The following is a 24,308-nucleotide window of genomic DNA, read 5'->3' as shown; positions in this document are numbered from 1 at the left end:
GCAAAACACACAAAACCCTAGGGGCGTTGGGAAGCTTAGGGAAAGAGAAATCTCTGCAGCTATTGGCCAACAGCTTCATCCTGCCCTGACAAACTGGATTCTCTCTAATCCCCGGGAAAATCAATTAAAAGACCAAATGTTATTAACCAATTAATAATGGATCAGATGCTGTTCGGTTTCTGCCTCTCTGTTAGACTCCTGTTCTAAATGCTTCAGATCCAAAAAACAAACGGTCATTTCCAATGCCAAGGACACGGGGAACTAGCAAGTGCCTAGAACAGTGGCTGACACCTAAGAGGTTCTCGGTAAATTTATTGAATGCCTCTTGAATGAATGCTGGTATTCAATGGCACTCTTGCATTCTTTCCTCAGCCTGGAAATACACACACACACACACACACACACACACGAAGTTCAATCCACGACTGTTCACTGCAACTCCCTTTGAATGTAACCTTGACAAATTAATAAAATTAACAATTACTGCTACAATATAGATGTCTGGAGGGCAGAGATTTTTGTTAATTTTGTTACTAATATACCTTAAGCGCCTAAAACAATTCCTGGCACACTGTAGGCTCTCAGTGAATATCTGTTTATTGCCGAATGAATTAGGCTACAAGGTGCCGTGCCCTTTGCTAGGCCCCTCCCGCGAGCGCCCGCCCCCTTCACAATCTTTTCCACAATGGCGGCAGAGGCTGCCTGGAGCCCTCCCACCACCAGGAGTCACTGTAGGAAACGCCCAGCTTTGTTCCCACGTCACCTTCTATCCCCGCCGTGCCCTTTGACCCCGTGAAGTCTCCGCCCTGAGTTAAGATGGCGGCGTCGGTGGCAGCTGCAGTCGGAGGACTGCGGCGGGCCATTCGAAGGTCGCCCTCGTGGCGGGGCCCCAGCTGTCGGCCGCTGTCATCCGAGCCCCCTCCAACCAAGGCGACAGCCGTACGTGACGCCTTCCTGAGCTTTTTTCGGGACCGCCATGGCCACCGCCTCGTGCCGTCCGCTTCCGTGCGGCCCCGCGGCGACCGCAGTCTACTGTTCGTCAATGCCGGCATGAACCAGGTGGGGGCGGGGTTTGTGAGTTTTCGTGAAAGGAAGGCGCCACACGATTGGGCAAAAGAAGCAAGGGGCGGGGCTCATAGCTTCTAGGGAAAGAGGGCAATAGTTGGGCTAAGTGATTGGGGCGTGAGTTAGAGCTTGGGGAAGACTCGTCCTGGGAACTCCAAGTTTGGGCTTGAGTTTTAGGCCCAGAAACGGTGGCTGTGGAGTCCCATGGGAGTAAAATGATGGAGGAAGTCTGGCTTCATTTATTTATTCTTTGAATAAAGGTGACATTCACTACATGAATGTGTTGTTGAGCACATGCTATATGCTAGATTATGTTCTCTAAGCCTTTGGCTTCGAGCACTACCTACCCTCCCTAGACTTGGTTATGCTCATCTGTAAATGGGTAGGAGAGGGGGTAGAGGGGTAACTGATTAACCTTAAAGACTGTGCAAGGTCCCTATCGAATGCTGGCATTGTTTCACATGGCCAGTACCCTGTAGTCTCAGTTTTGTACCCTGAAGTTATTGGGTGTGGTTGAAGAAGCTGAGTTGGAGGATGCTGCCACTCAGTGCTCCATTTCCAGCCACCAACACATTCCTCCTCTTTTTATCTTGCCTATTTTACTAGTAGAGGATATCTATTTCATGATTTATTTACCCCTTGTCTGCCCCCGTACACACAAGAGATGGGTCTCCCTAGGGTCCCAGGTTGCCCCCCTAGCCAAGACCGCACTGCACTCTCGGGCACAGTCAGCCTTCAGTCTGAACAGCCATCTCTGTCCTCACTCCCCACATTTCTCTCCTAATGAGGGACTGGAATATCCTCCCCTTAATATGTTCCAGTTCAAGCCAATCTTCCTGGGCACTGTGGATCCACGAAGTGAGATGGCAGGCTTCCGACGTGTGGCCAACAGCCAGAAATGTGTGAGGGCTGGAGGACGCCACAACGACCTGGAGGATGTGGGCCGAGACCTTTCCCATCATACCTTCTTTGAGATGCTTGGCAATTGGGCATTTGGGGGTGAATATTTTAAGGTGAGTCTCCAGGAAGTCCTGGAGTTAGGAAAGGGTCAGTGGTCAACCAAGAAGGGGGTAAAGGTTAGTCCTCTCCACTCCTAGAGTGGCAGAGCCTCATACCAGACACAGAGTCAAAGTGCAAGATAAACATGTATAATAGAAATGTGTCTCATTGCCTTAATTGGATTGTAAGCTCCTTGATGGCCAGGACTGTGCCTCCTGCCTAACAGCTGGTCAGTAATTGTTGTATGACTAAATAGACAATAATACTAAAATGCATGAGTTAAAAATCATCCCCTAGAGGGGTTAGAGGACTTCTTGGAGAAGGTGAGAAAGAAAGGATTTAGAAGTAGGAGGATGCCCTGGCCGGTTTGGCTCAGCGGTAGAGCGTCTGCCCAAGGACCAATGAGTCTCAGGTTCGATTCTGGTCAAGGGCACATACCTCAGTTGCGGTTTGTCCCCAGCCCTAGTCTGGGTCATGCAGGAGGCAACCAATCAATGAGTCCCTCTCACGTCGATGTTTCTCTTTCTCTCTCTTCTTTTCTCTCCCTCCCACTCTATCTGAAGATAAATAGAAAAATATCCCCAGGTGAGGATTAAAAAAAAAATTAAAAAATTTTTAGAAAGTAGAAGAGGGAGGAAGCTTTCTGGGGAGGAAAAAAAAAAAACAGTAGAAAAAACACACACACACGCTTAAATGGCACTGTGTGCGAGACACATTTCTAATTTCTTATTTTTTTAGAAGTAAGGTGGACAGTGGAAATGGTTTTGTCTGAAGCTGAGGGCTGAACTCATGTGGCTTGATTGGTGCTTCAGTGGGACTTTCTTCTCGCCCATCTTCCTCTTTTCACCTCATTGGTTCCGCTGCAGGAGGAGGCTTGCAGCATGGCCTGGGAACTGCTGACTCAGGTCTATGGGATCCCCGAGGACAGGCTATGGGTCTCCTACTTTGGTGGTGACCCCAAGACAGGGCTGGACCCAGACCTGGAGAGCAGGGACATCTGGCTCAGCTTAGGGTAAGTTCACCCTCCCTATGAGGGCAGGAGGACTGGGAAATAGAGACTATTAGCACCAGTCTCTAGAGCTTCAACATTCCCAGGAGACGGGTCAGTCCTGTTCCTTCTTTTGCTGAGCTTGACGGAGAGGCTCTCATGGCAGAGAGGGTCTGGTTTCTGGGTTTGTCTGTCTCCCCACTACCCACCTGGCTTGCTTTCCAGGGTACCTGCCAGCCGTGTGCTTTCCTTTGGACTACAAGAGAACTTCTGGGAGATGGGGGATACTGGCCCTTGTGGGCCCTGTACTGAGATCCACTATGACTTGGCTGGTGGGGTAGGAGCCCCCCAGCTGGTGGAGCTTTGGAATCTGGTCTTCATGCAACTAAACAGGTAATGGGGTGCTGAAGCAGGAGAAAAATCCCTGGCTAGAAGTAAAAAAGGTAGCAGTCAGGAGACTTTGATCCATTTCTTATAACCACACACACACATACACACACTTAAATGGCACTTACTGTGTGCCAGACACATTTCTAAACACTTTTCAGATAGTAACTGAATTAATCCTAGTCTTTGCACATAGCAGTTTAAACTAGTCACTGCTGCCCTCTGGCCTCTGCTCTCTTATCAAATGGTGGAGTTGAACTTGATCTCTAAGATTATCTTCCAGCCTTGACATGCCTCTTTCTAAGAGCAAAGAATTCTGTCCCAGAAAGGGGATGTCTGGGTCCAGGCAAGGACCCAAGGGAGGGGTGTGGGGGTGGGGGTGGAGATGACCCTTTATGAGAAAGGAGAGGACCCAAGGCCATCATTGTCTGTGTTTGAGAGAGGGGTGGGGGATTATACTGTCTCTGGTTCCTCCCTCTGTCAGCCCCCTTAGACCCCCTTCATCCCTCTACTTGAGCATCTGCCTCACACCTGTCATTTTATGTGGGGCCTCACCTTACATACCTTCCCTGGCCAGGGAGGCAGATGGAAGTCTGCAGCCCCTGCCCCAGAAGCACGTGGACACGGGAATGGGCCTGGAAAGGCTGGTAGCTGTGCTGCAAGGCAGACGCTCCACCTACGACACTGACCTCTTTTCCCCGCTGCTCAAAGCTATACACCAGGTGAGCCTGCCTCTTCCCTTCCAGAAGCCTCTCTGGCCTGCTCAATGCTTTCAGAATCTGGTCTTCATGCAATACAACAGGTAATGGGGTGCTGAGCAAGAGGAGAGACCCCAGCCAGAAGTGAAAAAGGTAGCAGTCAGGAGAGTGGTCGCAGCTGTACTTCTGGGAGTTGTGGCTGTCACTTTAGGGCAGTGGGGGTGACCAGGCCCTGTGTCTGTCTTCCTCCAGCAGGTTAACTTGGACTTGCTCACGTCACAGCTCAGCAAGGTTCCGAGAAGGAGAGCAGAAGCACACAGGCCCCTTGAGGCCTAGGCTCAGAACAGTGTCATTCCCACCACGTCCTGTTGACCAAAGCAAGTCACAGGCCAGCCCACATTCAGGAGATGGAGAAATAGATGCTCCTCTTGATGGAAAGCATCTGTAAAGTCACATTGCAAAGTGGCGTGCACACAGAAAAAGGGAGGATTGTGGCCGTTTCTGCAAACAGTCTACCCCAGAGAGGAAAGCTAGAGTCCAGTCTCGTGGGACCTAGAAGTCCCAAGTAGGGCTTTTATTCTAAGTGTGGTGAGCAGATCTCTAAGTGGGGAAGAGCGTGATCTGATACACTTTCATTTTTGTTGTTGTTGTTGTTAATCCTCACCTGAGGATATTTTTTCCATTGATTTTTAGAGAAAGTGGAAGGGAGGGAGGGTGAGGGAGAGAGAGAAAAATAGAGAAAGATCAATGTGAGAGAGACACAACAATCAGTTGCCTCCCACATGTGCCCTGACTGGACCAGGGATCAAACCTGTAACCCAGGTACGTGCCCCTGACTGGGAATGGAACCCGTGATCCTCGGAGCATGGGCCAGCACTCCAGCCACTGAGCCACACCAGCCAGGGCCTGACGAACACTTTTAAAAGACCACTCTTGTTGTGTGGACGATGGGCTGGAGGGAGACAAGAGGAGAAGCTGAGAAACCAGTTGGGAGGCTATTTCATAGTCCAGGGAAGAGACATAGTTCATGGCTTAGGTTGGTAGTGGAAGTGAAGAAAAGTAGATTGATTTGGGAGATTTCATGGAGGTAGAAGCAGAGGCCCCACTGATGGCCTGGATGGGGAGGGGAAAGAAAAGTCTGGCTCCCAGGCGTTTGACTTGAGCAGTGTGGTGAACGGCAAGACTGTGTATTGAGAGGAACAGCTTGGAGAAGAGACAGGGCTGGAGCTGCGTGAGTCCAGCACTCTGCTCGAGCACAGGTACACACAGCTTACACCGTCCCTCACCCCCATAAAGCCTGTAGAGGCAGGTGTGGGATGTGGGGAGCATCTGGAGTTGGTCAGGCCTGGTTCAAATCTCAGATCTGCTCCTGAGGAGTTGGGTGGTCTCGTGGCACTTAGATCCTCTGAGCCCGTTTCCTCTTAGAGTGGGGATAGTAATACCTCCCAGAACTGGATGTTTGGGGATTAGACACCATGCTGTCCGAACACCCACACAGTTCTGATAGTAGAGATTCAGTAAATGATCACACCTGTGATTGTTACTGTGCCTGTAGGCCCCTGGGGGGCATTGACTGACTCCCATTCATCTTTGAAGTGTCTCCAGCCAGGCCCTTCCAGATGTAGTTGACGTTTGGGGTAATGAAGAGCAAACCACTGGGCCAGATCAGGCAGGGCCGGCAGCCATGTATTCTGCTTTCCAGGGTTGCAGGGCACCCCCTTATTTGGGCCGCGTAGGGGCAGCAGACGAGGGCCGCACAGATATGGCGTACCGCGTGGTGGCGGATCACATTCGCACACTCAGTGTCTGCATTGCCGACGGCATCTTACCTGGAATGTCAGGCGCCCCGTGAGTCTGGAAGGACTTCAGGGGGGCAGGGGCAGCTGGGGCCTGCAGGGGGGGAGAGAACAGATGAGAGGTGGGTCGGGTTGAGATGGCAGGAGGAGCTTGGGAAGGTAAAGGGCTTTGGGGTGGGAACACACACTGGGCCTTGCCCTCCCCAATACCCGTACTGCTGACTAGGGGCTGCTGGGGGTTCATATCTGGCTCTGAACCCCTCCAGGCTGGTTCTTCGTCAGATCCTTCGTCGAGCCGTGCGGTTTGCTACAGAAGTGTTGCGGGCACCACCTGGCTTCCTCGCCAGCCTGGTACCTGTGGTGGTGGAGACACTGGTAAAGACAGAGCTTCCTTATCCCTCCAGGCCTCCCTGGGCACTCGGAGAGCCTGGGCTTTCCACCCGAATGCCCACCCCTGTGTCCTATCAGCAGGCTGAGAGAGCTGGAATTGCTTACAAAAGCAAGGAGCCTTCAGGAGGCCTCCTTGCCCAAGCTGCTGAACCTTTCACCTTGGGACACCCCTCTGCCTGTGTCCCCACCCCACAGGGAAACTGATTCCCCATTTGGGTCCCTCCCCCATCCATCAGCCCATCTGAGCCCAGGACAGGTGTGCTCAGGGAGGCCCAGGGTGCGGAGGTAGAGAGCAGACTGGTTGCCTGTCACACCTCCTCAGCCCTCACTGTCTCCTCCAGGGAAACACGTATCCAGAACTGCAGAAGAACTCAGCCCAGGTACTGGTTTCAGATAGGGGTGGGATGGGCTGATGAGAGTGGTGGAGAGAGGCTCTCCCTCCAGTCCTGTCCACCCCCGGTTCAGATAGCCAACCTGGTGTCGGAGGACGAGGCAGCCTTCATGGCCTCCCTGCAGCGGGGTCGACGGATCATCGACCGGACCGTCCAGCGCCTGGGACCTTCTGATGTGTTCCCTGGTGAGTAGGGGCCTCGCCAAGGCGTGAGGCCTTCACTCAGGGAACGCTGAGAGGGAGCTCTGGGCCAGGCCTGGGCCTCACACCCACCACGCCGCCTCCTGTGCCCTCTCCCTGTGCTCTTTCTAACGCCCAGACTCCTCTGTGGTGTGAACACCGCCTGCTTCCTCCTGTGCCCTCTCCCTGTGCTCTTTCTAACGCCCAGACTCCTCTGTGGTGTGAACACTGCCTGCCTCCTCCTGTGCCCTCTCCCTGTGCTCTTTCTAACGCCCAGACTCCTCTGTGGTGTGAACACCACCTGCTTCCTCCTGTGCCCTCTCCCTGTGCTCTTTCTAACGCCCAGACTCTGTGGTGTGAACACCGCCTGCCTCCTCCTGTGTCCTCTCCCTGTGCTCTAATGCCCAGACTCCTCTGTGGTGTGAACACCACCTGCCTCCTCCTGTGTCCTCTCCCTGTGCTCTTTCTAACGCCCAGACTCCTCTGTGGTGTGAACACCGCCTGCCTCCGCCTGTGTCCTCTCCCTGTGCTCTTTCTAACGCCCAGACTCCTCTGTGGTGTGAACACCACCTGCCTCCTCCTGTGCCCTCTCCCTGTGCTCTTTCTAACGCCCAGACTCCTCTGTGGTGTGAACACCGCCTGCTTCCTCCTGTGCCCTGTCCTGTGCTCTTTCTAACGCCCAGACTCCTCTGTGGTGTGAACACCGCCTGCTTCCTCCTGTGCCCTCTCCCTGTGCTCTTTCTAACGCCCAGACTCCTCTGTGGTGTGAACACCGCCTGCTTCCTCCTGTGCCCTGTCCTGTGCTCTTTCTAACGCCCAGATTCCTCTGTGGTGTGAACACCGCCTGCTTCCTCCTGTGCCCTGTCCTGTGCTCTTTCTAACGCCCAGACTCCTCTGTGGTGTGAACACCGCCTGCTTCCTCCTGTGCCCTGTCCTGTGCTCTTTCTAACGCCCAGACTCCTCTGTGGTGTGAACACCGCCTGCTTCCTACTGTGCCCTGTCCTGTGCTCTTTCTAACGCCCAGACTCCTCTGTGGTGTGAACACCGCCTGCTTCCTCCTGTGCCCTGTCCTGTGCTCTTTCTAACGCCCAGACTCCTCTGTGGTGTGAACACCGCCTGCTTCCTCCTGTGCCCTCTCCCTGTGCTCTTTCTAACGCCCGGACTCCTCTATGGTGTGAACACCACCTGCCTCCTCCTGTGCCCCCTCCCTGTGCTCTTTCTAACGCACAGACTCCTCTGTGGTGTGAACACCACCTGCCTCCTCCTGTGCCCTCTCCCTGTGCTCTTTCTAACGCCCGGACTCCTCTATGGTGTGAACACCACCTGCCTCCTCCTGTGCCCCCTCCCTGTGCTCCTTCTAACTCCCAGACTCCTCTGTGGTGTGAACACCGCCTGCTTCTTCCTGTCTCCCCTCTTCCTCACTGCCCAGTTGGCCCTGCCTTAGTCTCTGCTTCCTAAGGCTGCCTTCATGCCTAGAATGAGCTTCCCTCCTCTGAAATGACGGTTGCCAAGGGAGTACCCTGGGCTACCCCCAGCTCTGGCCTTGGAGCACGAAGCCTGAAGGTGACTTCTGTCCTGAGCCAACCCCGTGTGGGGAGAGGGCACTTGTTCTTGGCACCTGGTGTTAGAAAAGCCCTGGCCCTTCTCCCTCACTTCTCCTCCCCCCACTCAAAACACCTTGTCTTCTTTCCAAAAAGCTGAAGTGGCCTGGTCCTTGTCAATGTCTGGGGACCTGGGGTTCCCTCTGGACCTGGTAGAGCTGATACTGGAGGAGAAAGGAGTGAAGATGGACCCTGCTGGGCTGGCGCGGCTGGCCCAGGAGGAGGCCCAGGTACAGGCTGGGGCCCCCCCACCAGGGTTCTGTTGGGAGTCAGCCCAGTCCCCCTCCCTGAGTTCCTGGGGGTAGAGTTGCAGCTATTGAAGGAAACAGAAGGCTGAGCTAGGGTCTGTCCTTCCCCTCTAGTCCCACCCACACCCACACCCACACGCAGCCCGCTGAGGGGAACACTAGCACATGGCTAAACGGAAGCAGAAGGGGAGAGACCAGCGCAGCATGCTAGGAGACGCCCCCAGGGATGGACTTGGGGGAGGGAGACCTGATCCTCACACCCGCACAATGGGTGATTCACCAGCCAACCCAGGGTCTCTAGCTCCTGAGCACTTGTTCCAGAGGGCATTTTAGGGTCCACAGAACAGTGTGGTAGGGACAGCTGTTTCGAGGCTCAAGTCCCATAGCGCTCTCCATGTGTACCTTCTGTGCACACATACATCCTGTAGCGCCAGGCCCAGCAGGCTGAGCCAGTGGAGGAGAAGGGACTGAGGCTTGACGTCCATGCGCTGGGGGAGCTGCAACGCCAAGGGGTGCCCCCAACCGATGACAGCCCCAAGTACAACTACTGCCTTCAACCCAGTGGGGGTTATGGTGAGAGCCTGGACTCTGGCCAGTGGCCACATGCTTGCCTGATGGTGATTGGGAGGGATGGGCAGATGGTAGCTGTATGTATTCCCCAGGGGAGCCACCAGGGGTCGCTGTGGCTCAGAACTGGTGCCTGTTTGCTTCAAGTAAGGCACAGACCCACCTGTACCTCTCAAACCCAGCCTAGCACCGATAACCATTTTTTGTCCTGGCAGAATTTGGCACCTGTGAGGCCCAGGTGCTCCAGCTGTATACAGAGGATGGAACAGCCGTGGCCTCTGTCGGGGAAGGCCAGCGCTGTGGCCTTCTCTTAGACAGAACCAACTTCTACGCTGAACAGGGGGGTCAGGCCTCAGACCGAGGCTACCTGGTACGGGTGGGGCAACAGGTGAGCCCCCACCCATACACACGGACTAAATTCTACAGGAGGCAGACCCGGACCAGAAAGGGAGCCAAGGGGAGGGAAAGGCTATAGGCAGTCACTCCAGCACCTTGTTCCCTGACCTTCCCCAGGATGTGCTATTCCCAGTGGCCCGGGCCCAGGTCTGCGGAGGCTTTATCCTGCACGAGGCTGTGGCCACTGAGTACCTGAAGGTGGGGGACCAGGTCCAGCTGCATGTGGATAAGGTGAGGACCCCACCCTGCTGTTCTTAATATCCTGTAGCCCCTTTACTCCCTCCACCCCCCACTCTCACCAGGACTCTGGGTGACAAAAGTGTTTCAGGCCTGGCGTCTGGGCTGCATGGAGAAGCACACGGCCACCCACCTGCTAAACTGGGCACTGTGGCAGACCCTGGGCCCTGGCACAGAACAGCGAGGCTCCCATCTCAATCCCGAGCGGCTGCGCTTTGATGTGGCCACCCAGGTGAGCAGGGCCAGAAAGACGGGCTTCAAGTGAGCGACAGGCTCAAAGTGAGAAAGTGGTGGCAGGAGGAGTGTCGCTAATCGAGGGCCTGGTCTCCCTGTCATTCAGTCACCATGGGAACGTGGGTGGGTGTCTTCCCACCAGGCTGCTCCTGCACAGCAAGGGATCAGCTAGACAGCGCGTAGAGCTCTCCGTTCACCTCCAGCCCTCCATCTTCCTTGTTCCCGCTGTCACCAAGCCATTCTTGCACAAACGGAGCTGCTCGCTCCCTTCTCTGCCACCCTGTTTCCCACCTCTCCTTGCATATCTGGCTCAATACGCCCCCCAGCAAGCACTTACCGACTAAATCCCATTCCAGCAGACTACTCCTCCTGCATTTCCCCCATCCTGTACTTCTCTGCCATTGGGCTGCCCCTTGTCATAAGCTCTCTGAGTACAGAGTCTCCATTTTCTGTTTTAATCCTCACTGGAACATGTTTATTGATTTTAGAGAAAGGAAGGGGAAGAGAGAGAGAGAGAGAGATAGAAACACTGATGTACGAGAGAAACATCAATCAGTTGCCTCCTGTGTGCACCCTGACTGGGGATAGAACCTGCAACCTAGGTATATGTCCTGCCCGGGAATCAAACCTACTGACTTTTTGGGGTATGAGACAATACTCCTACCAACTGAGCCACTGGTCAGGACTCTCCATCAACGTTTAATGCCTAGTGAAAGGCCTGCAGCTTCCAATAGGTCTAACTTCCAGGTAGCTTTCTAAGGAAAATAATTATTTGCTCTGCACATGTTTATTGACCACCTGTTATGTGCTAGCCACTGTTCTAGAACCTGGGGTGGTTCAGTAAACTGACTGCTTCTTAATGCATCATTTGCAGTCATGGGGCTGACTGCCTGTCGGTCTGTCCATTGCCCTCCCACCCCACCAGGCCCCACTAACCTCAGAGCAACTCCGGGCAGTGGAGATCACTGTGCAGGAGGCCGTGAGGCAGGATGAGGCCGTGTACATGGAGGAGGTAGCCCTGGCACACACTGCCCATGTCCCTGGCCTGCGCTCTCTGGATGAGGTGAGTTGAGGGAGCCCACTTGGTGGAGATCAACTTCCCCCACAGGCCAGGTAACAGACCTGTCTCCTCTCACCCACAGGTGTACCCAGACCCGGTGCGGGTGGTGTCAGTGGGGGTCCCTGTGGCCCATGCGCTGGACCCAGCCTCTCAGGCTGCACTGCAGACTTCTGTGGAGCTGTGCTGTGGGACGTGAGTCACCCCCTTCTGCCTGCCCTGGCTGGGGCTGGATCCTCACCCTTCCCCGGTCTTTGGAGCCACCAGCCCTGGTTCGGAGCTCGGGCTGCTCTTTCCTCTTCCCTAACCCTCCCTGACTCTTTCCTCCCTCCCTCTGCCCACAGGCACTTGCTGCGCACAGGGGCTGTCGGGGACCTGGTCATCATTGGGGAGCGCCAGCTCACCAAGGGGACCACACGCCTGCTGGCCGTCACTGGGGAGCAGGCCCAGCAGGTCGGGCACGCCAGCCAGCAGGGCCGGCCCGGGAGGCTGCTGAGTGTGGGTGGGGGCGGGGCACACACAGCTGATCCGCTCAGGCTGGGAGAGGCCAGCAGCAGAACTAGTTCCTGCGTGTGCACTGATGCAGCCGCATCTGCGTGATTATTTGGTGCCTTGATTGGTCCTGATTGTTAAATATTTCTAATTTGGCCTTGAGCAGGGATAGGCTGAGAGCCTAGAAAGTAAGCCGAGCCGTCCTGACTATCCTGTTCCCTCCCTCCCTGCAGGCCCGAGAAGTGGGCCAGAGCCTAGCCCAGGAGGTGGAAGCGGCCACAAAGCGGCTGAGTCAGGGCAGCCGGGATGTGGTGGAGGCTCAGCGGCTGTCCAAGGACATAGGACGACTCACTGATGTGAGGGTGATGCTCACCACAGCGGCACGCATGCACGCGCCCGAATCCTGGTCCTATGCCCTTCCTCATGCCTCCCTGTGCCCTGCCAGTCCCTCCCCAGCACTCCTGTTGGACTCCAGCTGGCCTAGATGTTTGACATTTGTCTGCAGGGTGGGATGTGGTGGGTGCAGTCTCTTCCCTGGCCCTGCTGGTCCCTGCCTCAGGCCGTGGCTCAGGGAGAGGTGAGGATGATGGACTGCTCCTGGCCATAGGCGGTGGACACTGCTGTGATGCCCCAGTGGCAGCGGCGGGAGCTGCAGGCCACACTGAAGGTGCTGCAGCGGCGTGCCAACACTGCCATCCGGAAGCTGGAAACAAGGCAGGTAGGATGGCCTTCGGCTGTACCCACGGGGCAGATAGCAGGCACATCCAGCAAGGGTCAGAGAGACTCTAGTACTAACACAGTGAAGCCTCGGGCCTGGTGTGGGGGTGGGATCAGTTCCCTCCCATGCCAGCTGGGCACCATCACCAGACCCCCACTTCTCTCTGCCAAACTATGTCTCCCCAGCTCCCAAGCCTGGTTCAAGCTCTCCCTCCAGGAAGCGAACTGATTACTCTATTCAGCCCTAATTACTCCTTGACTGCATTCCCCTTCCTCCTGCCCCTCTCGTCCATCTGGACTCCAGCCTTAGTCCTTTCACCTTCGATGACCTAGTTGTTGGGGCCTGGAGCTAAGAGGAAAGGGAGGAGGGGAGGGAGGACAGGAAGGACACAGGCGGAGCCCAAAAGAAGGAGGCCATTCCGGGCAGAACCCTGGCCCCTCTGCTCAAAGCTGAAGACCTTTGCTGGAGAGGAGAGGGGGGATGGGAGGACATTTCTGGACTGGGGTTCTGTTCAGAAGTGGGGGCCAGTTGCCTTCTGGCCTGACCGGTACTGTCCTCCCCGCTGCACAGGTGGCACAGAAAACCCAGGAACTGCTGCAGCGGCACTCAGAGGGGCCCCTGATTGTGGACACCGTTTCCACTGAGTCCCTCTCGGCGAGTATTGGGGTTAGGGGTGGCCCCAGGGTCTGGGGAGGGGAAAGCGCTAACAGAGACAGCTGGGAGGCTGGGGACTGCAGGGTCACCACCTTCCCTCTCTGTCCAGGTGCTGGTGAAGGTGGTCCGACAGCTGTGTGAGCAGGTGCCCAGCACATCCGTGCTGCTACTCAGCCCCCAGCCCCCGGGGCATGTGCTGTGTGCCTGTCAGGTGGCCCAGGTGAGGGAAGCGGGAGGCCAGCCCCCACCCTGCCCATCTCCTAGTCCAGCCCCCTGATTCCACTTCTTTTATTCTCCCAGACAAGGGAGCCAAGGCTGGGTAGAGCTGATCTATGAGGACACCCCAGGACATAGGCCATCTTGTTCCCTAACACACATCTCCATCAGACAGGGGCCATGAGATTCCCTAATTACCACCATCGCCCTCCAGGCTGCACATCCCTTGCAAACAAGGCGCAGACGTTCGGCAACCTCCACACACATTCTCATCCCAACCCTCACCTGTCTTCATCCCATTCCCCCCATGTGCCTGGCCGGGGAGGGGGTGCTAGTCACCGCGACTCCACTATCAAGGGTACATTGAGTGGATGGTGGCAGGGAGGGCTACTCTGCATTGCTGCCTCTTCTGTTTCTGTCCCCAGAGTGCCACACCAGCTTTCACTGCAGAGGCCTGGGCGCTGGCCGTGTGCAGCCACATGGGCGGCAAGGCCTGGGGCTCCCGAATGGTGGCCCAGGGCACCGGAAGCACTGCTGACCTGGAAGATGCCCTCAGGACAGCCCGAGCCTATGCCCTTAACCAGCTCTGACCCAGGGACTCACACAGACTAAGGAGACAGCAGACGGGCCAGTAACAGTTACTGGCCAGTTGTTGAATGTGGCGAGAACCAAATAGATAAAACTTCCTGAAAGAGCCCTGAAGGAACCAACAGAACCTCCCTGGACGCTGAGGCGGAGGACTAGAGGCTGGAGGCCAAGCAGCTGAGCTGAAGAGGGCCACCCTGGGCTGAGTCCCACATGGACACTGGAGATGTGGGCCAGCAAAGACAGAAGCGGGCCCAGAGACACCCCGTGCTAGGTGAATGTGAAAACATGGGCCGTCCTGGCTATGATTGCTCATTTAAAAGGATTTCCCACCCTGGCCGGTTTGGCTCAGTGGTTAGAGCATCGACCCACGGACCAGTGACTCACAGGTTTGATTCCAGTCAAGGTCACGTAGCTCAGTTGTGGTTCATCCCCGGCCCTGGTCAGGGTCGTGTGGGAGGCAACCAGTCAGTGTGTCCCTCTCATGTTGATATCTCTCTCTCTCCCTCTCTTTCCCTCCCTCTCTCTCCCTTCCACCCTCCCACTCTATCTGAAGATAAATAAAAAAATATCCTCAGGTAAGGATTAAAAATAAAAAGTATTTTCCTGCCCAGCTGGTGTGACTCAGTGTTTGAGCATTGACCCATGCACCAAGCGGTCGCTGGTTCGATTCCCAGTCAGGGCACATGCCCAGGTGGTGGGACAAATCCCCAGTGGGAGCCATGCAAGAACCAGCCAGTCACTGTTCTCTCTCATCGATGTTTCTCTCTCTCCATTCCTCTCTCTCAAATCAGTAAAGAAAAAAAAATTTTTTTTAAGTATTTCCCAGCCTTGGTCAGTGTGGCTCAGTGGTTAGAGTGTTGGCCCATGCACCGAAGGGTCATGGGTTTGATTCCCAGTCAAGGGCACATACTTTGCAGTTTCTATCCCTGGCCCTGGTTGGGGCACATGTAGCAAAAAAAAAATTGATGTGTCTCTCACATCAATGTTTCTCTATGCCACCCCAGCCCCTCCCATTCTCTCTAAAAATCAGTAGAAAAAAATATCCTCAGGTGAGGATTAACCAAAAAAAAAAGTATTTCCCAGAGAAGAAGTTCCAAAAGGTTCTTTTGCTTAAAAAAGAGCAGACTTGCCCTGGCCAGTTTGGCTCAGCGGTTGAAGCACTGGCCTATGGACCAGAGAGTCCCAGGTTCGGATCCCGCTAGGGGCACGTACCAAAAAAAAAGGCAGACTTTCCCCTCCCAGCAGCCTGGTATGGGTACCCCAGTTTGACTCATCACACTGGGCTGAAAGGCCACCCAGCATCCACATCCGAACCGTCCACATCGCCACAGTGCTCAGGCAGGCTCTCTGTGCCAGCCTGTCCTGGGCACCCAGAAAGGCCTCCCTGGCCACCAAGATCCTGAACTGTCCTGTGAAAGTCACAATAGCAGGTCAGATCCTCTCTGGAGTCACTTAGTTCTTTAACAGTAACTTGTCTTATTGAAGGCCCTGGTGACTTGATGAAATGAGTAACAGGTACTGGTCAGTTGCTGAGAATGGTGAGAACCAAACAGACAAAACTTCCTGTCCTTGTGGAGCTCACTTCTAGTGGGAAACAGGCAATAAAGAGAAAGGAGAGGGTGCCAGCCGTGATGAGGTCTGAAGAAAGCAGACGGGATCAGAAGAGTGGGGTGGTATTTCCTCACTGAGAGGTGGCATCCGAGGGAAGAGCCGTCCAGGCTGAGGGAACAGCCAGTGCAGAGGCCCTGGGGCGGGGCGGGGGGCGGGGGGGGCAGGCACAGTGAGCTGGGTGAGTGGCAGGTGATGGGGTCCAAGAGTAGGAACCAGGGCAACACGGCTCTTTAAACAATCCTACCCCATACCTGGGGCTAAAATTGGCAGCTCAGAGCAAGAGGAAGCTGAGGGATGGATAGAGGGCAGCCCTCCTTCCCTACCAGAATGAAGCTTGCAGAACCAAGTCGATGCTGGAGCTCCACCTCTGTTCCAAATCTCTGTTATTTATAAGAAGGAAAGGACCTCAGGAGACCCATCTTCAAGTCAAGGCTCCCTGGCTACCAAGTTCTGGGGCTGTTTAAAATTATTAGAGCGGAGCAGGCCCTCCTAGCATCTTTTCCTGCATGATTTCTCATTCTTTTGAGACACCAGTGATCTGTTGGTAAATCACTGATGAGGTCTTGAAAGGGACCTGAATCGGTGCCTGGCCCCAACCACTTGTTCAGCTCTAGAGTTGCAAAGTTTTACCTCAATCTTGGCAACTGTAGTAGTAGTGGTGCTCATGATGGCCCAGCTTTCCACACGTGCATGCCAACGTGAGGTGTGGTACCCCACTTTATTGATGAGTTAACCGAGTTTCTAAGATGTTATCCAGGCTATCCAACTAGTACAGTTGATTCTTGAACAACACAGGGGTTAAGGGTACCAACTACCCATGCAGAGACCGTTGAAAGTCCACACTCTGCATGATCGGGTTCCCAGCCACACATCAAAAAGACATCATCAGCAGAGCTGAAATTAAAGCTGAGCTCCACCTGCCTGTGAAACTTCCCATCACCCTGCTTGCCTCTCCCCTCCTGAAGAACAATTTCTTCCTAGCCAGTCCCCTGAAATGGGTAATCTGCGCCCCTCCGGGACAACACATGCTGTCACCCAGGGCTGGGGTGGGGTTGGCATCAGGCTGAAGGAGAGCTGCGGAGGCTGGAACTTTCCTGCCTGGTGCCAGGCATCAGCCTTGCTGCGGCCCGCAGCTCTCCTGCAGGGCATGCCCCAGGGAGTTCCAGCAACACCCGCAGGTGTCCTTCCACGCTCCTCATCTTCCGGAAGAGATTGACTACTGATGCTTCTCCTGGACGGTCCTAACACCCGCCACCCCCACCCCCACTTCCACACCTAAGGTACCAAGAAGGAACAGCACCCCAGTCCAGGAGCCCTGCCCGCGGGTCCCCACTTCTCACCTTTCCCCACAAAAGCCCACCCGTTCCCAAACATGTCCTCCCAAAGCACGAAGCATGCCCACGACCACAGTTTCGTCGGCCTCACACAGAGCATTAGCCAGGAACTTCCTGGCGTCCACTCCGTGCCTGGGTGCGTAAAGGCAACCATGGAAGGACCGCAGCCGGCGGAGACTAGCATGCTCGCGGCGACACGCACCGGAGCGCCGCGGCCTGGCCCCGCCCCCTGGAGACGCGGGGCGTCCCTAGCGACCGGCACCGCCGCGCGAAGCCTGCGGACAGGCGAGCGCCTGGAGACAGGGAATCGGTGAGGATACCTCCGGAAGAGAGAACACAACCCCGGGTCTCCCTCGTCGGGCTGAACTCAACCTTCCCCCATTCCCGCCCGCGGGGCGCCCTCAACCCACCCCGGCCCAAAGCCCGCAGGAGGCCCCAGCCTTGGCTCCCACACTTCGCGTGGCGGGGAAGGGCCGATCTGTAACTTCAAGAGGCCTCCCACCCCCACCCATTTGAGGTGGAATCCGTGCTCCTCCCCGCCAGTCACTGTCAGCAAACTGGCCCAGAGGCTTGGGGTGTTCGAGTAAGGGGCGGGGGTGCCGTGAGAAGGAGAAGGGGAAAGCAGGGCATGGGGGGACGTGGAGGAGTGCCGTCATAGGGCCCGTCTCCTCAGAAAGGCTGTCCCCCACCCCAGCTCGGGCGGGCTGCCCTCCCTCCTGCAGGTCCAGAAGCTTCCGCGCCCCTCTCCCTCCCACAGCGAGGCTGGTTTCCCTGCGTTGCCTTGGAGAAACGTGGGCCTCCTCGCCCTCGGCGGTTGGGGGAGGGATCGCTGACCTTTGATGCTGAGCGTCCCGCTGGGCGTCTGAGCTGACTGGTAGGGAAGAGGGGCGGGGAGTCGAGCGGCTGGAGACCTTTTTAAGACAACAGACCTCAGGGGGCAGACGTGCGGGAAGGGCCCGGCCCAGGGGTGTGACAAAGTGCGCTGTTTCGCTGGCTAGACACCAAGCAAGCTGGGCCTGGGCCTGTCAGAGGAAGTTTTTTGCCCCCCTTCTGAGATGCCACGAATTGAGAATTCCCAAATGGGAATTGGGAGTGACCTGACCTGAGGTAGGGTCTGACATGGTGGGCAGGAAAAAGACCAGGGAAATGCGGACAGAAGCCCCAGGCCCTGAGGACAGATGCCCGGGTGGAGCAGAGGCTGGGTTTGATGGCGCAAGAAGCACCAGAGTAGTGGGTGGAGCACTGGAGGCCAATGGGGGCTGTGTCCGGGTCACAGAGGTGCTCATGAGCCTAAAGAGGGCCAGAGGCCTCAGCTTCTCAGTTCAGAGGAAGGGAGATGAGGACAGCTGAGGACCAGGGATGGGATGAGCCGGAAGGGGGGATGGCCCCCTCCAGCATCTTCAGCTTTCCCCTGTGGGAGGTGGGAGGAGCCTCTGCCCAAGATGATTGGATTTAACTGGGGACTTCAGAAGGCTGGACAAGGTCTGAGACCTCCTCTGAGAAAGGGAATGTGCTAGAGTCAAGCTTTGAATCCTAGGTCTGTGAAGAAAGTCAAGGGTGGCGTGAGCTGTGGGGACAGGAGAGCACAGTTCTGCAGGATTCTGGTGGGTCTCCATGGGGCCTTAAGCCGAAAGATCCAGGCGCCAAACGATTCGGTTCTGTGGAAAGACCCTGTTTCTGGCTGTGATTTAGGGGGTGAGGGAGCCTGGGCTGTGCGGGTCAGTCCCAAAAGGGGACCCCCACACTCCATGCTGGTGACAACACGCGAGCTCACGAGCTGGAGGAAGTGGGAGGTCTGCTGGAAGAGCGCTGTGAACAACCAGTCTGGGGCATTTAGGAAACCACCCCAACATATTAGTTGTTATGCTTTTGTTCATGGAAGTCAGAGAGAGCTTCAGACAGACGTCAACTCAAACCTTAGCTTCTCCCCTTACTAGCTGTGTGAAGTTTAGCAAGTTGCGTAACCTTTCTAAGGGTATCCTCGTTTGTGAAATGAGGATAATGATGTTATAACAACCATAATAATCCTCAACAATACATTTGAAGATTTAATAAACTTGGGTAAGGCATCTAACATCTTCATCATTATATCTAATGCTTATCTCGAGTGCTGGCTCTGAGCCCAGCACTATATGAAATGCCTCACACCCATTAGCTCCTTAATCCTCTGGATAATCCTATGAAGTAGGTACTGTTAATTACCATCCCCATTTATAGAGAAAGAAATGGAGGCTTAGTGGGGTGAAATGACTTAGATGCTGGCGGGCAGCGTGGAGGCTTGACCTTAGGCAGTGTAATTCCTGAGTCCCTAGCCAGCTGCGAGACTGCCTCCAGCTGTGCACTTGCTACTGGGAGCCTACAAGTCAATGAATAGCAGCTCTATATAGGCAAAGACATGGTTCCCAGAACACCTGTCCACCAGACACAGCCATCAAAAATAAGGACAACCCTGCCCTGCTGCAGTGGCTCAGTTGGTTGAGTGACATCCTGTGCACTGAAAGGTTGCTGGTTCGATCCCCAGTTGGGGCACATAGGGAAGGCAAGCTGGTCAATGTTTCTCTATCACATCGATGCCTCTCTCTCTCTCTCCCCCTCTCTCCTCTCCCTTCCTCTTTCTAAGCATGTCCTCAGGCGAGGATTTAAGAAAATAATAATAAGGCCCTGGCCAATTTGGCTCAGTGGTAGAGCATCAGCCTGTGGACCAAAGAGTCCTGGGTTCGATTCTGGTCAAGGGCGTGTACCTCAGTGGCGGTTTGGTCCCTGGCCCTGGTCAGGGTCACGTGGGAGACGAGCAATTTCTCTCTCTCTCTCTCTCTCTCTCTCTCTCTCTCTATCTGAAGATAAAAATAGGGGTAAAAAGTATCCTCAGATGAGGATTTAAAAAAGAAATAAGGACATCCCTGGCCAAACTGGGGTGCCTCATCACTTATTACCTGCGCTTGGGGATATAGAAAGCAGACCTTAGCACCTAACCCTTTTAGTCATGACCTGAATGTGGTTTGAGGACCCTGGACCCCTGGTGGAGGACACAGGGCGGGGACCTGGGGCTGGGGAGGATTGGCCTTCCCCCAGGGACTGTGGTCCTGGGCTGGGCTGGATTGATGTCAGAGGCACAACATGTGAAGCCCAGCAGGCCCATGAGACAGGCTTAGGGAGATGAAAGGTCAGTGGTCATGTTCCCTCTTCCCCATCCAAGGGCAGGGTCACTGGGTATGTCCCCACTTTCTCCATCCGAGAGCAGGGTGTGCCCTTATATGAGGACACCAGGTGGTGACACAAGAGTCACTCAGTCCTGGTGGCCCCAACCTTCTCTCTGGAATGTCAGAGACTAACATTAGTGGCAGTATATATTTCATAATTTACTATGTTTGACCTAAAATGATGAGATACATTTTTAAAAAGCAGTTCAAGGTTAACATATGAACATGTACACAAGTATGTTACATTAACATATCGTTTCATTGAGGGGGAAAGTGCATTTTAATGTAACAGGGATGAAAGCCTATAATAGGGGCCTGAAATTCCGCCCTGAGGCACCGAGGCCTGGTTGCTCTCCCAGCCTGGGGGGCCCTCCCTGACGGTCCTCTCTGAGTGGAGAGTAGGGAAGTGTGAGAAGGGGACATGGCGAGTGACTGTGAAAGAGCAGTGCCCAGGCCCAGCCCTCCTAGATGTTCCAGGGCCGGTCATTTCCTAGTCTGGTCCTCAGTTTCTTCATCAGCAAAATGGGGCTACGCAGCCTGCCCTGCCTCCACGGTACAGTGTGTGTAACACTCAGATGAGAGAAAAGTCTGAAAGGGGCTGGCAACAGTTCAGTGCCACGCACAGGGCAGTGCTGACAGTGTCCAGTGGCTGGAGAGACGGGAGGTAAGACTGGAGGCTCCGGATTGTCACGGGAAGAGGCCACAGGAGTTGGTTGTCAGGCTCTGGGTATAATACTGGGAGCCATTGGCCCTTTTCGGGAATCCCACTGAAGTATTTAAACTGCTGATTTTGGACCTTTTCCATAAGTTAATTCACCAAATGGTGCGCCTATCAGAATGGTTAGGACCAGGACTCTGTGTTCAGAAAGGGGCAGAAACCCAATTCTTAGCTTCAGCCAAAGGGATTGTTAGAAGACACCAAGTTAGGTCTCAGAATTGAAGGAACCGTTGAGGAATCAGGCAGTTCTGGGGCCTGGGGGACTGGGACTGGGGACTGAAGGTCCTCTGCTCACCTCTCACCCCTGCTGGTCCCCACCCGGCCTCGCCCACCCCCTGCGGCGGACAGGTCTTTTCCTCGGGAAGGGAAACAGCTGCCTGCAGTAGGGGATCTGTGTCCTTCGAGGACACATGTCCCTGTCTACCTCCACTTGGACAAGCCCCCAGGGGGACTCTGATTGGCTTGCAGCAGGCAGCCACCCTGAACCAATCGCTCTGACCGATATAGGTTACTCCTATTGGCCAGAATCTATTATCAGAAGGGGTGGGGTACCCCCAAACAACAGCTACCTCGCCTAATGCAGACATGACACTGGCTAGGGACCAGAGATCAAAGAGAGTAGCACACAGTCCCTGCACCCTGAGGAGCTCACAGCCTAGTGTGGTTGTGGGGTTCAGATCAGATCACTGAAGTGACACAGGTAGTGGGGGTCTGATAGAGGGAGGAACTGTTTGGAGGATGGGGGCCAAGAAAGGCTGAAGTGGAGCTTGAGCGCAGACTGAAGAGCACCTCTGCTTCCTGAGCCGAGGCTGGGGAAGGCACTCCAAGCAGAGGGAACAGCATGAGCAAAGGCCGGGCAGCACGAACGGGCCTGAAGTGTTCCATCCAGGTGCAAAGAGAGCGTCCTGTCGCGGAGTCCGGAGGAAGCTGAGCGGTACCCAGTGAGCAGTGGTGAGCCCCCAAGGGCTGGCGTGGAGGCCTGCCATGCCGCTGTGGGACGGCTAGATGTGAGAGGACCACACTGGACGACAGGCCCAGGTGCCGGGCAGCTGGAGCTATGATCCAGGCAGACAGTGAGGTCCTGGGCTAAGGCAGCAGCAGGAGGGGAGACCGTGGGTGCTGGGGTGGGAGACAGAACCCAGGGGCTCCGACAGTAACCAGATGTCAGGGACCGGAAGGAGATGGGTGACTCCCAGCTTCTGGTTCAGGCATCTGGATGGGCCGCGGCGCCCCTGGCCAAGGTAAGGAGCCAGGAGGAGGGGCAGCTTGCAGGAGGCACTGGTTTCTCTTTCGGGGCAGTTGAGTTTGAGGAAGCGGGGGTCAGGCCCTGGGCCCAGAGGGGAGTGACAGCTGCGATCCATCAACAGGAGTGAGGCAGGGCGACCACTCAGAATCCTGAGGAACCACAACACAGGAGTGGGCAGAGTGCAAGGAGCCTGTGCTGGAGACTTTGAGAAAAAATATTGAGAAGGGCGGGGAGGGGAGGGGCCAGGAGTGTGGCAGCCTTGTGGTGGAGGAGAGGGCAGGAGTCAGGGTCACAACCTGCCCGGGAGGGGCCACACCTTATACCATCTGTATAACATTACTAACAGGGAGACAAGGAGTTTGTTCATACCCTTTTAAATAGACTATGTTTTATGTTTTGTTCATTTTTAATCATAGATTAAAAATATTTTTTTTCTTTATTACTTTTTTAGAGAGAGAGGAAGGGAGAGGGGGAGAGAGATAGAAACATGGATGAGAGAGAACATCAATTGGCCGCCTCCTGCATGCCCCCCACTGGGAATCAGGCCCACAACCTGGGCATGTGCCCTGACCAGGAATTGAACCCACAATCTCTTGGTCGATGCTCAACCACGGAGCCACATGGCTGGCCTAATCATAGATTTTTTTAAAAATCATCTGAAACTAAAATTCTCCTTAGAAGAATCCTCTGTGTTGGGTAGTAATTTGCTTGCCAAAAAATACTTTTGTAAGATCTTTTGTTAAAAATCAAGACGTTATTAAGTGAAAATAATCTGCTCTGAATTTATGAGGTCAATGGTTCAACATTTGCGTTGCAAGCAACATCAGAGCTGGTCATGTGTGGAGGTTTCTGTGAATATCACAGGACAGCAGGGGCTCCTTTATACCCACCGTGCCCACGGAGCCCTCGGAGGTACGCGCTGCCCTTTCCTTTCCCAGAGGCGGCTCCGGGTTCTAGGACCAGACCTCAGTAAGAAATGCCAGTTCCTGAGACAGGGAGGCTGGGCCCACCCAGCTCCCCAGGGTGCCCACCTGGGCCCAGGTGGGGTTGTCCAACACATGGCCTCCCAGGAGGAAGGAAAGGCACCGCCTCCCAGGATGGCGAGGCCTGATGGCACTGTGAGTAATGGGCATTGTGAGTAATGCCGGGGCTTCCCCTGCCAGGCTGTGCCCTGCTCCCTGGGCGTGCTCAGGGGGTGTCTGGGGATGCACTGGGACTGAGGGGAACACGGGATGTTTCGGGCCAGGACTTTGGAGGGAGCCCAGATGTGGAGCTAGCAGGAACACGGCTGGCCTGCTGTCTATCCCCTTCTCTGGCCAACCTTCCATCCAGCCCTGAACACAGCCATTGCCATCTTGCCCTTCACCTGTCCCCTGGAAATAGGGAAGGCCCCACGCAAAGAGACCCTCTGTGGTTAGCACTCACGAAGCAGGCGTCAGGGTGTCCTCCGCACCTAGGAGGCCTGTCCTTCACGGTGCCTTCATCCCCCACACCCCCCAGCACTCTTTCCAAGTCTTATCAACACTTCTCAAATATATTAGAATGATCCCCACAACACTGAATAGGAAAATGGTGTTCTCCCGTTTTGCAGATAAGGAAAATGAAACTCAGATAGGTTAAATAAACCGGCCAAGGGTCACACAGCAAGTCACTGGCAAAGCCAGAAAGAAATGCAAAGTCATCTGATGCCTGTGAGCAGCATCCCTCCTGGCCACACCCTCTGAGGGGCCATTAGTCAGAAAGCACCAGCTGGTTCTTCCACAGTTCTGGACACAATCCGAGATTTGCATTTGATTTGCATAAGGGTGTCACAAATACAGAGATATGTTCCCTACAACCCGCCTTCCTTCTCCTTCTCTTTTTCTCTGCCTCACTCACATACACACACAGAGCCAGGCTCTTCCTCCTTGAGACGCCTGCCGGGCTGGGGAGCACCATCTGGTCTCCACCGTCTGCCAAGGACACCTTTGCTGGTTCAGAGTGTTCTTTCCCACTGGTCACTACACAGGGCCCCAGGTCAAGGAGCACATCGCAGAGAAGCCGCCTGGAGGAGCTGCTGAGCGGGGCAGCCCCGCTTCAGTCTCCGGCCCCAGGGCAGGGCGTAGGGATGCACAAACGGGGGTGGTGATCTCCAGCCCCAGATGCACCTTCTGTCTTCTGTCTTCAACCCCAGATTTAGCTGCCTTTTCACGTCCCACGACTTCCTGCTGCCATCTGGAATGCTAGGAGGCTGGAGGACTGGAAGACTGGGAGAGGGAGATTGAAGGGAGGGGCCCAGAGCTGAACCCTCAGGGGGG

The 24,308-nt window shown here is 55.1% G+C and overlaps 1 protein-coding gene across 1 annotated transcript; it reads left to right on the top strand.

The window, feature by feature from the left end:
• The first annotated feature begins 816 nt into the window (after nt 1-816).
• AARS2 (alanyl-tRNA synthetase 2, mitochondrial) lies at nt 817-14,262 on the top strand. Its single transcript, XM_036248840.1, has 22 exons — nt 817-1,059; nt 1,887-2,078; nt 2,931-3,076; nt 3,278-3,445; nt 4,017-4,161; nt 5,840-5,985; nt 6,200-6,308; nt 6,665-6,703; nt 6,789-6,900; nt 8,592-8,725; nt 9,172-9,316; nt 9,526-9,698; nt 9,824-9,937; nt 10,035-10,175; nt 11,103-11,240; nt 11,320-11,429; nt 11,579-11,687; nt 11,960-12,082; nt 12,334-12,444; nt 13,015-13,098; nt 13,208-13,318; nt 13,740-14,262. The coding sequence occupies exons 1-22, from the start codon at nt 817-819 to the stop codon at nt 13,902-13,904; spliced, it is 2,958 nt and encodes a 985-aa protein (XP_036104733.1). The 3' UTR covers nt 13,905-14,262.
• Nucleotides 14,263-24,308: the final 10,046 nt, after the last annotated feature.

The sequence above is a fragment of the Molossus molossus genome, unplaced genomic scaffold (assembly GCF_014108415.1).
Source record: "Molossus molossus isolate mMolMol1 unplaced genomic scaffold, mMolMol1.p scaffold_m16_p_8, whole genome shotgun sequence".
Classification (NCBI taxonomy): domain Eukaryota; kingdom Metazoa; phylum Chordata; class Mammalia; order Chiroptera; family Molossidae; genus Molossus; species Molossus molossus.
Note: the sequence above shows the minus strand (reverse complement) of the source record. Positions and strands in the feature narration are given on the sequence as shown.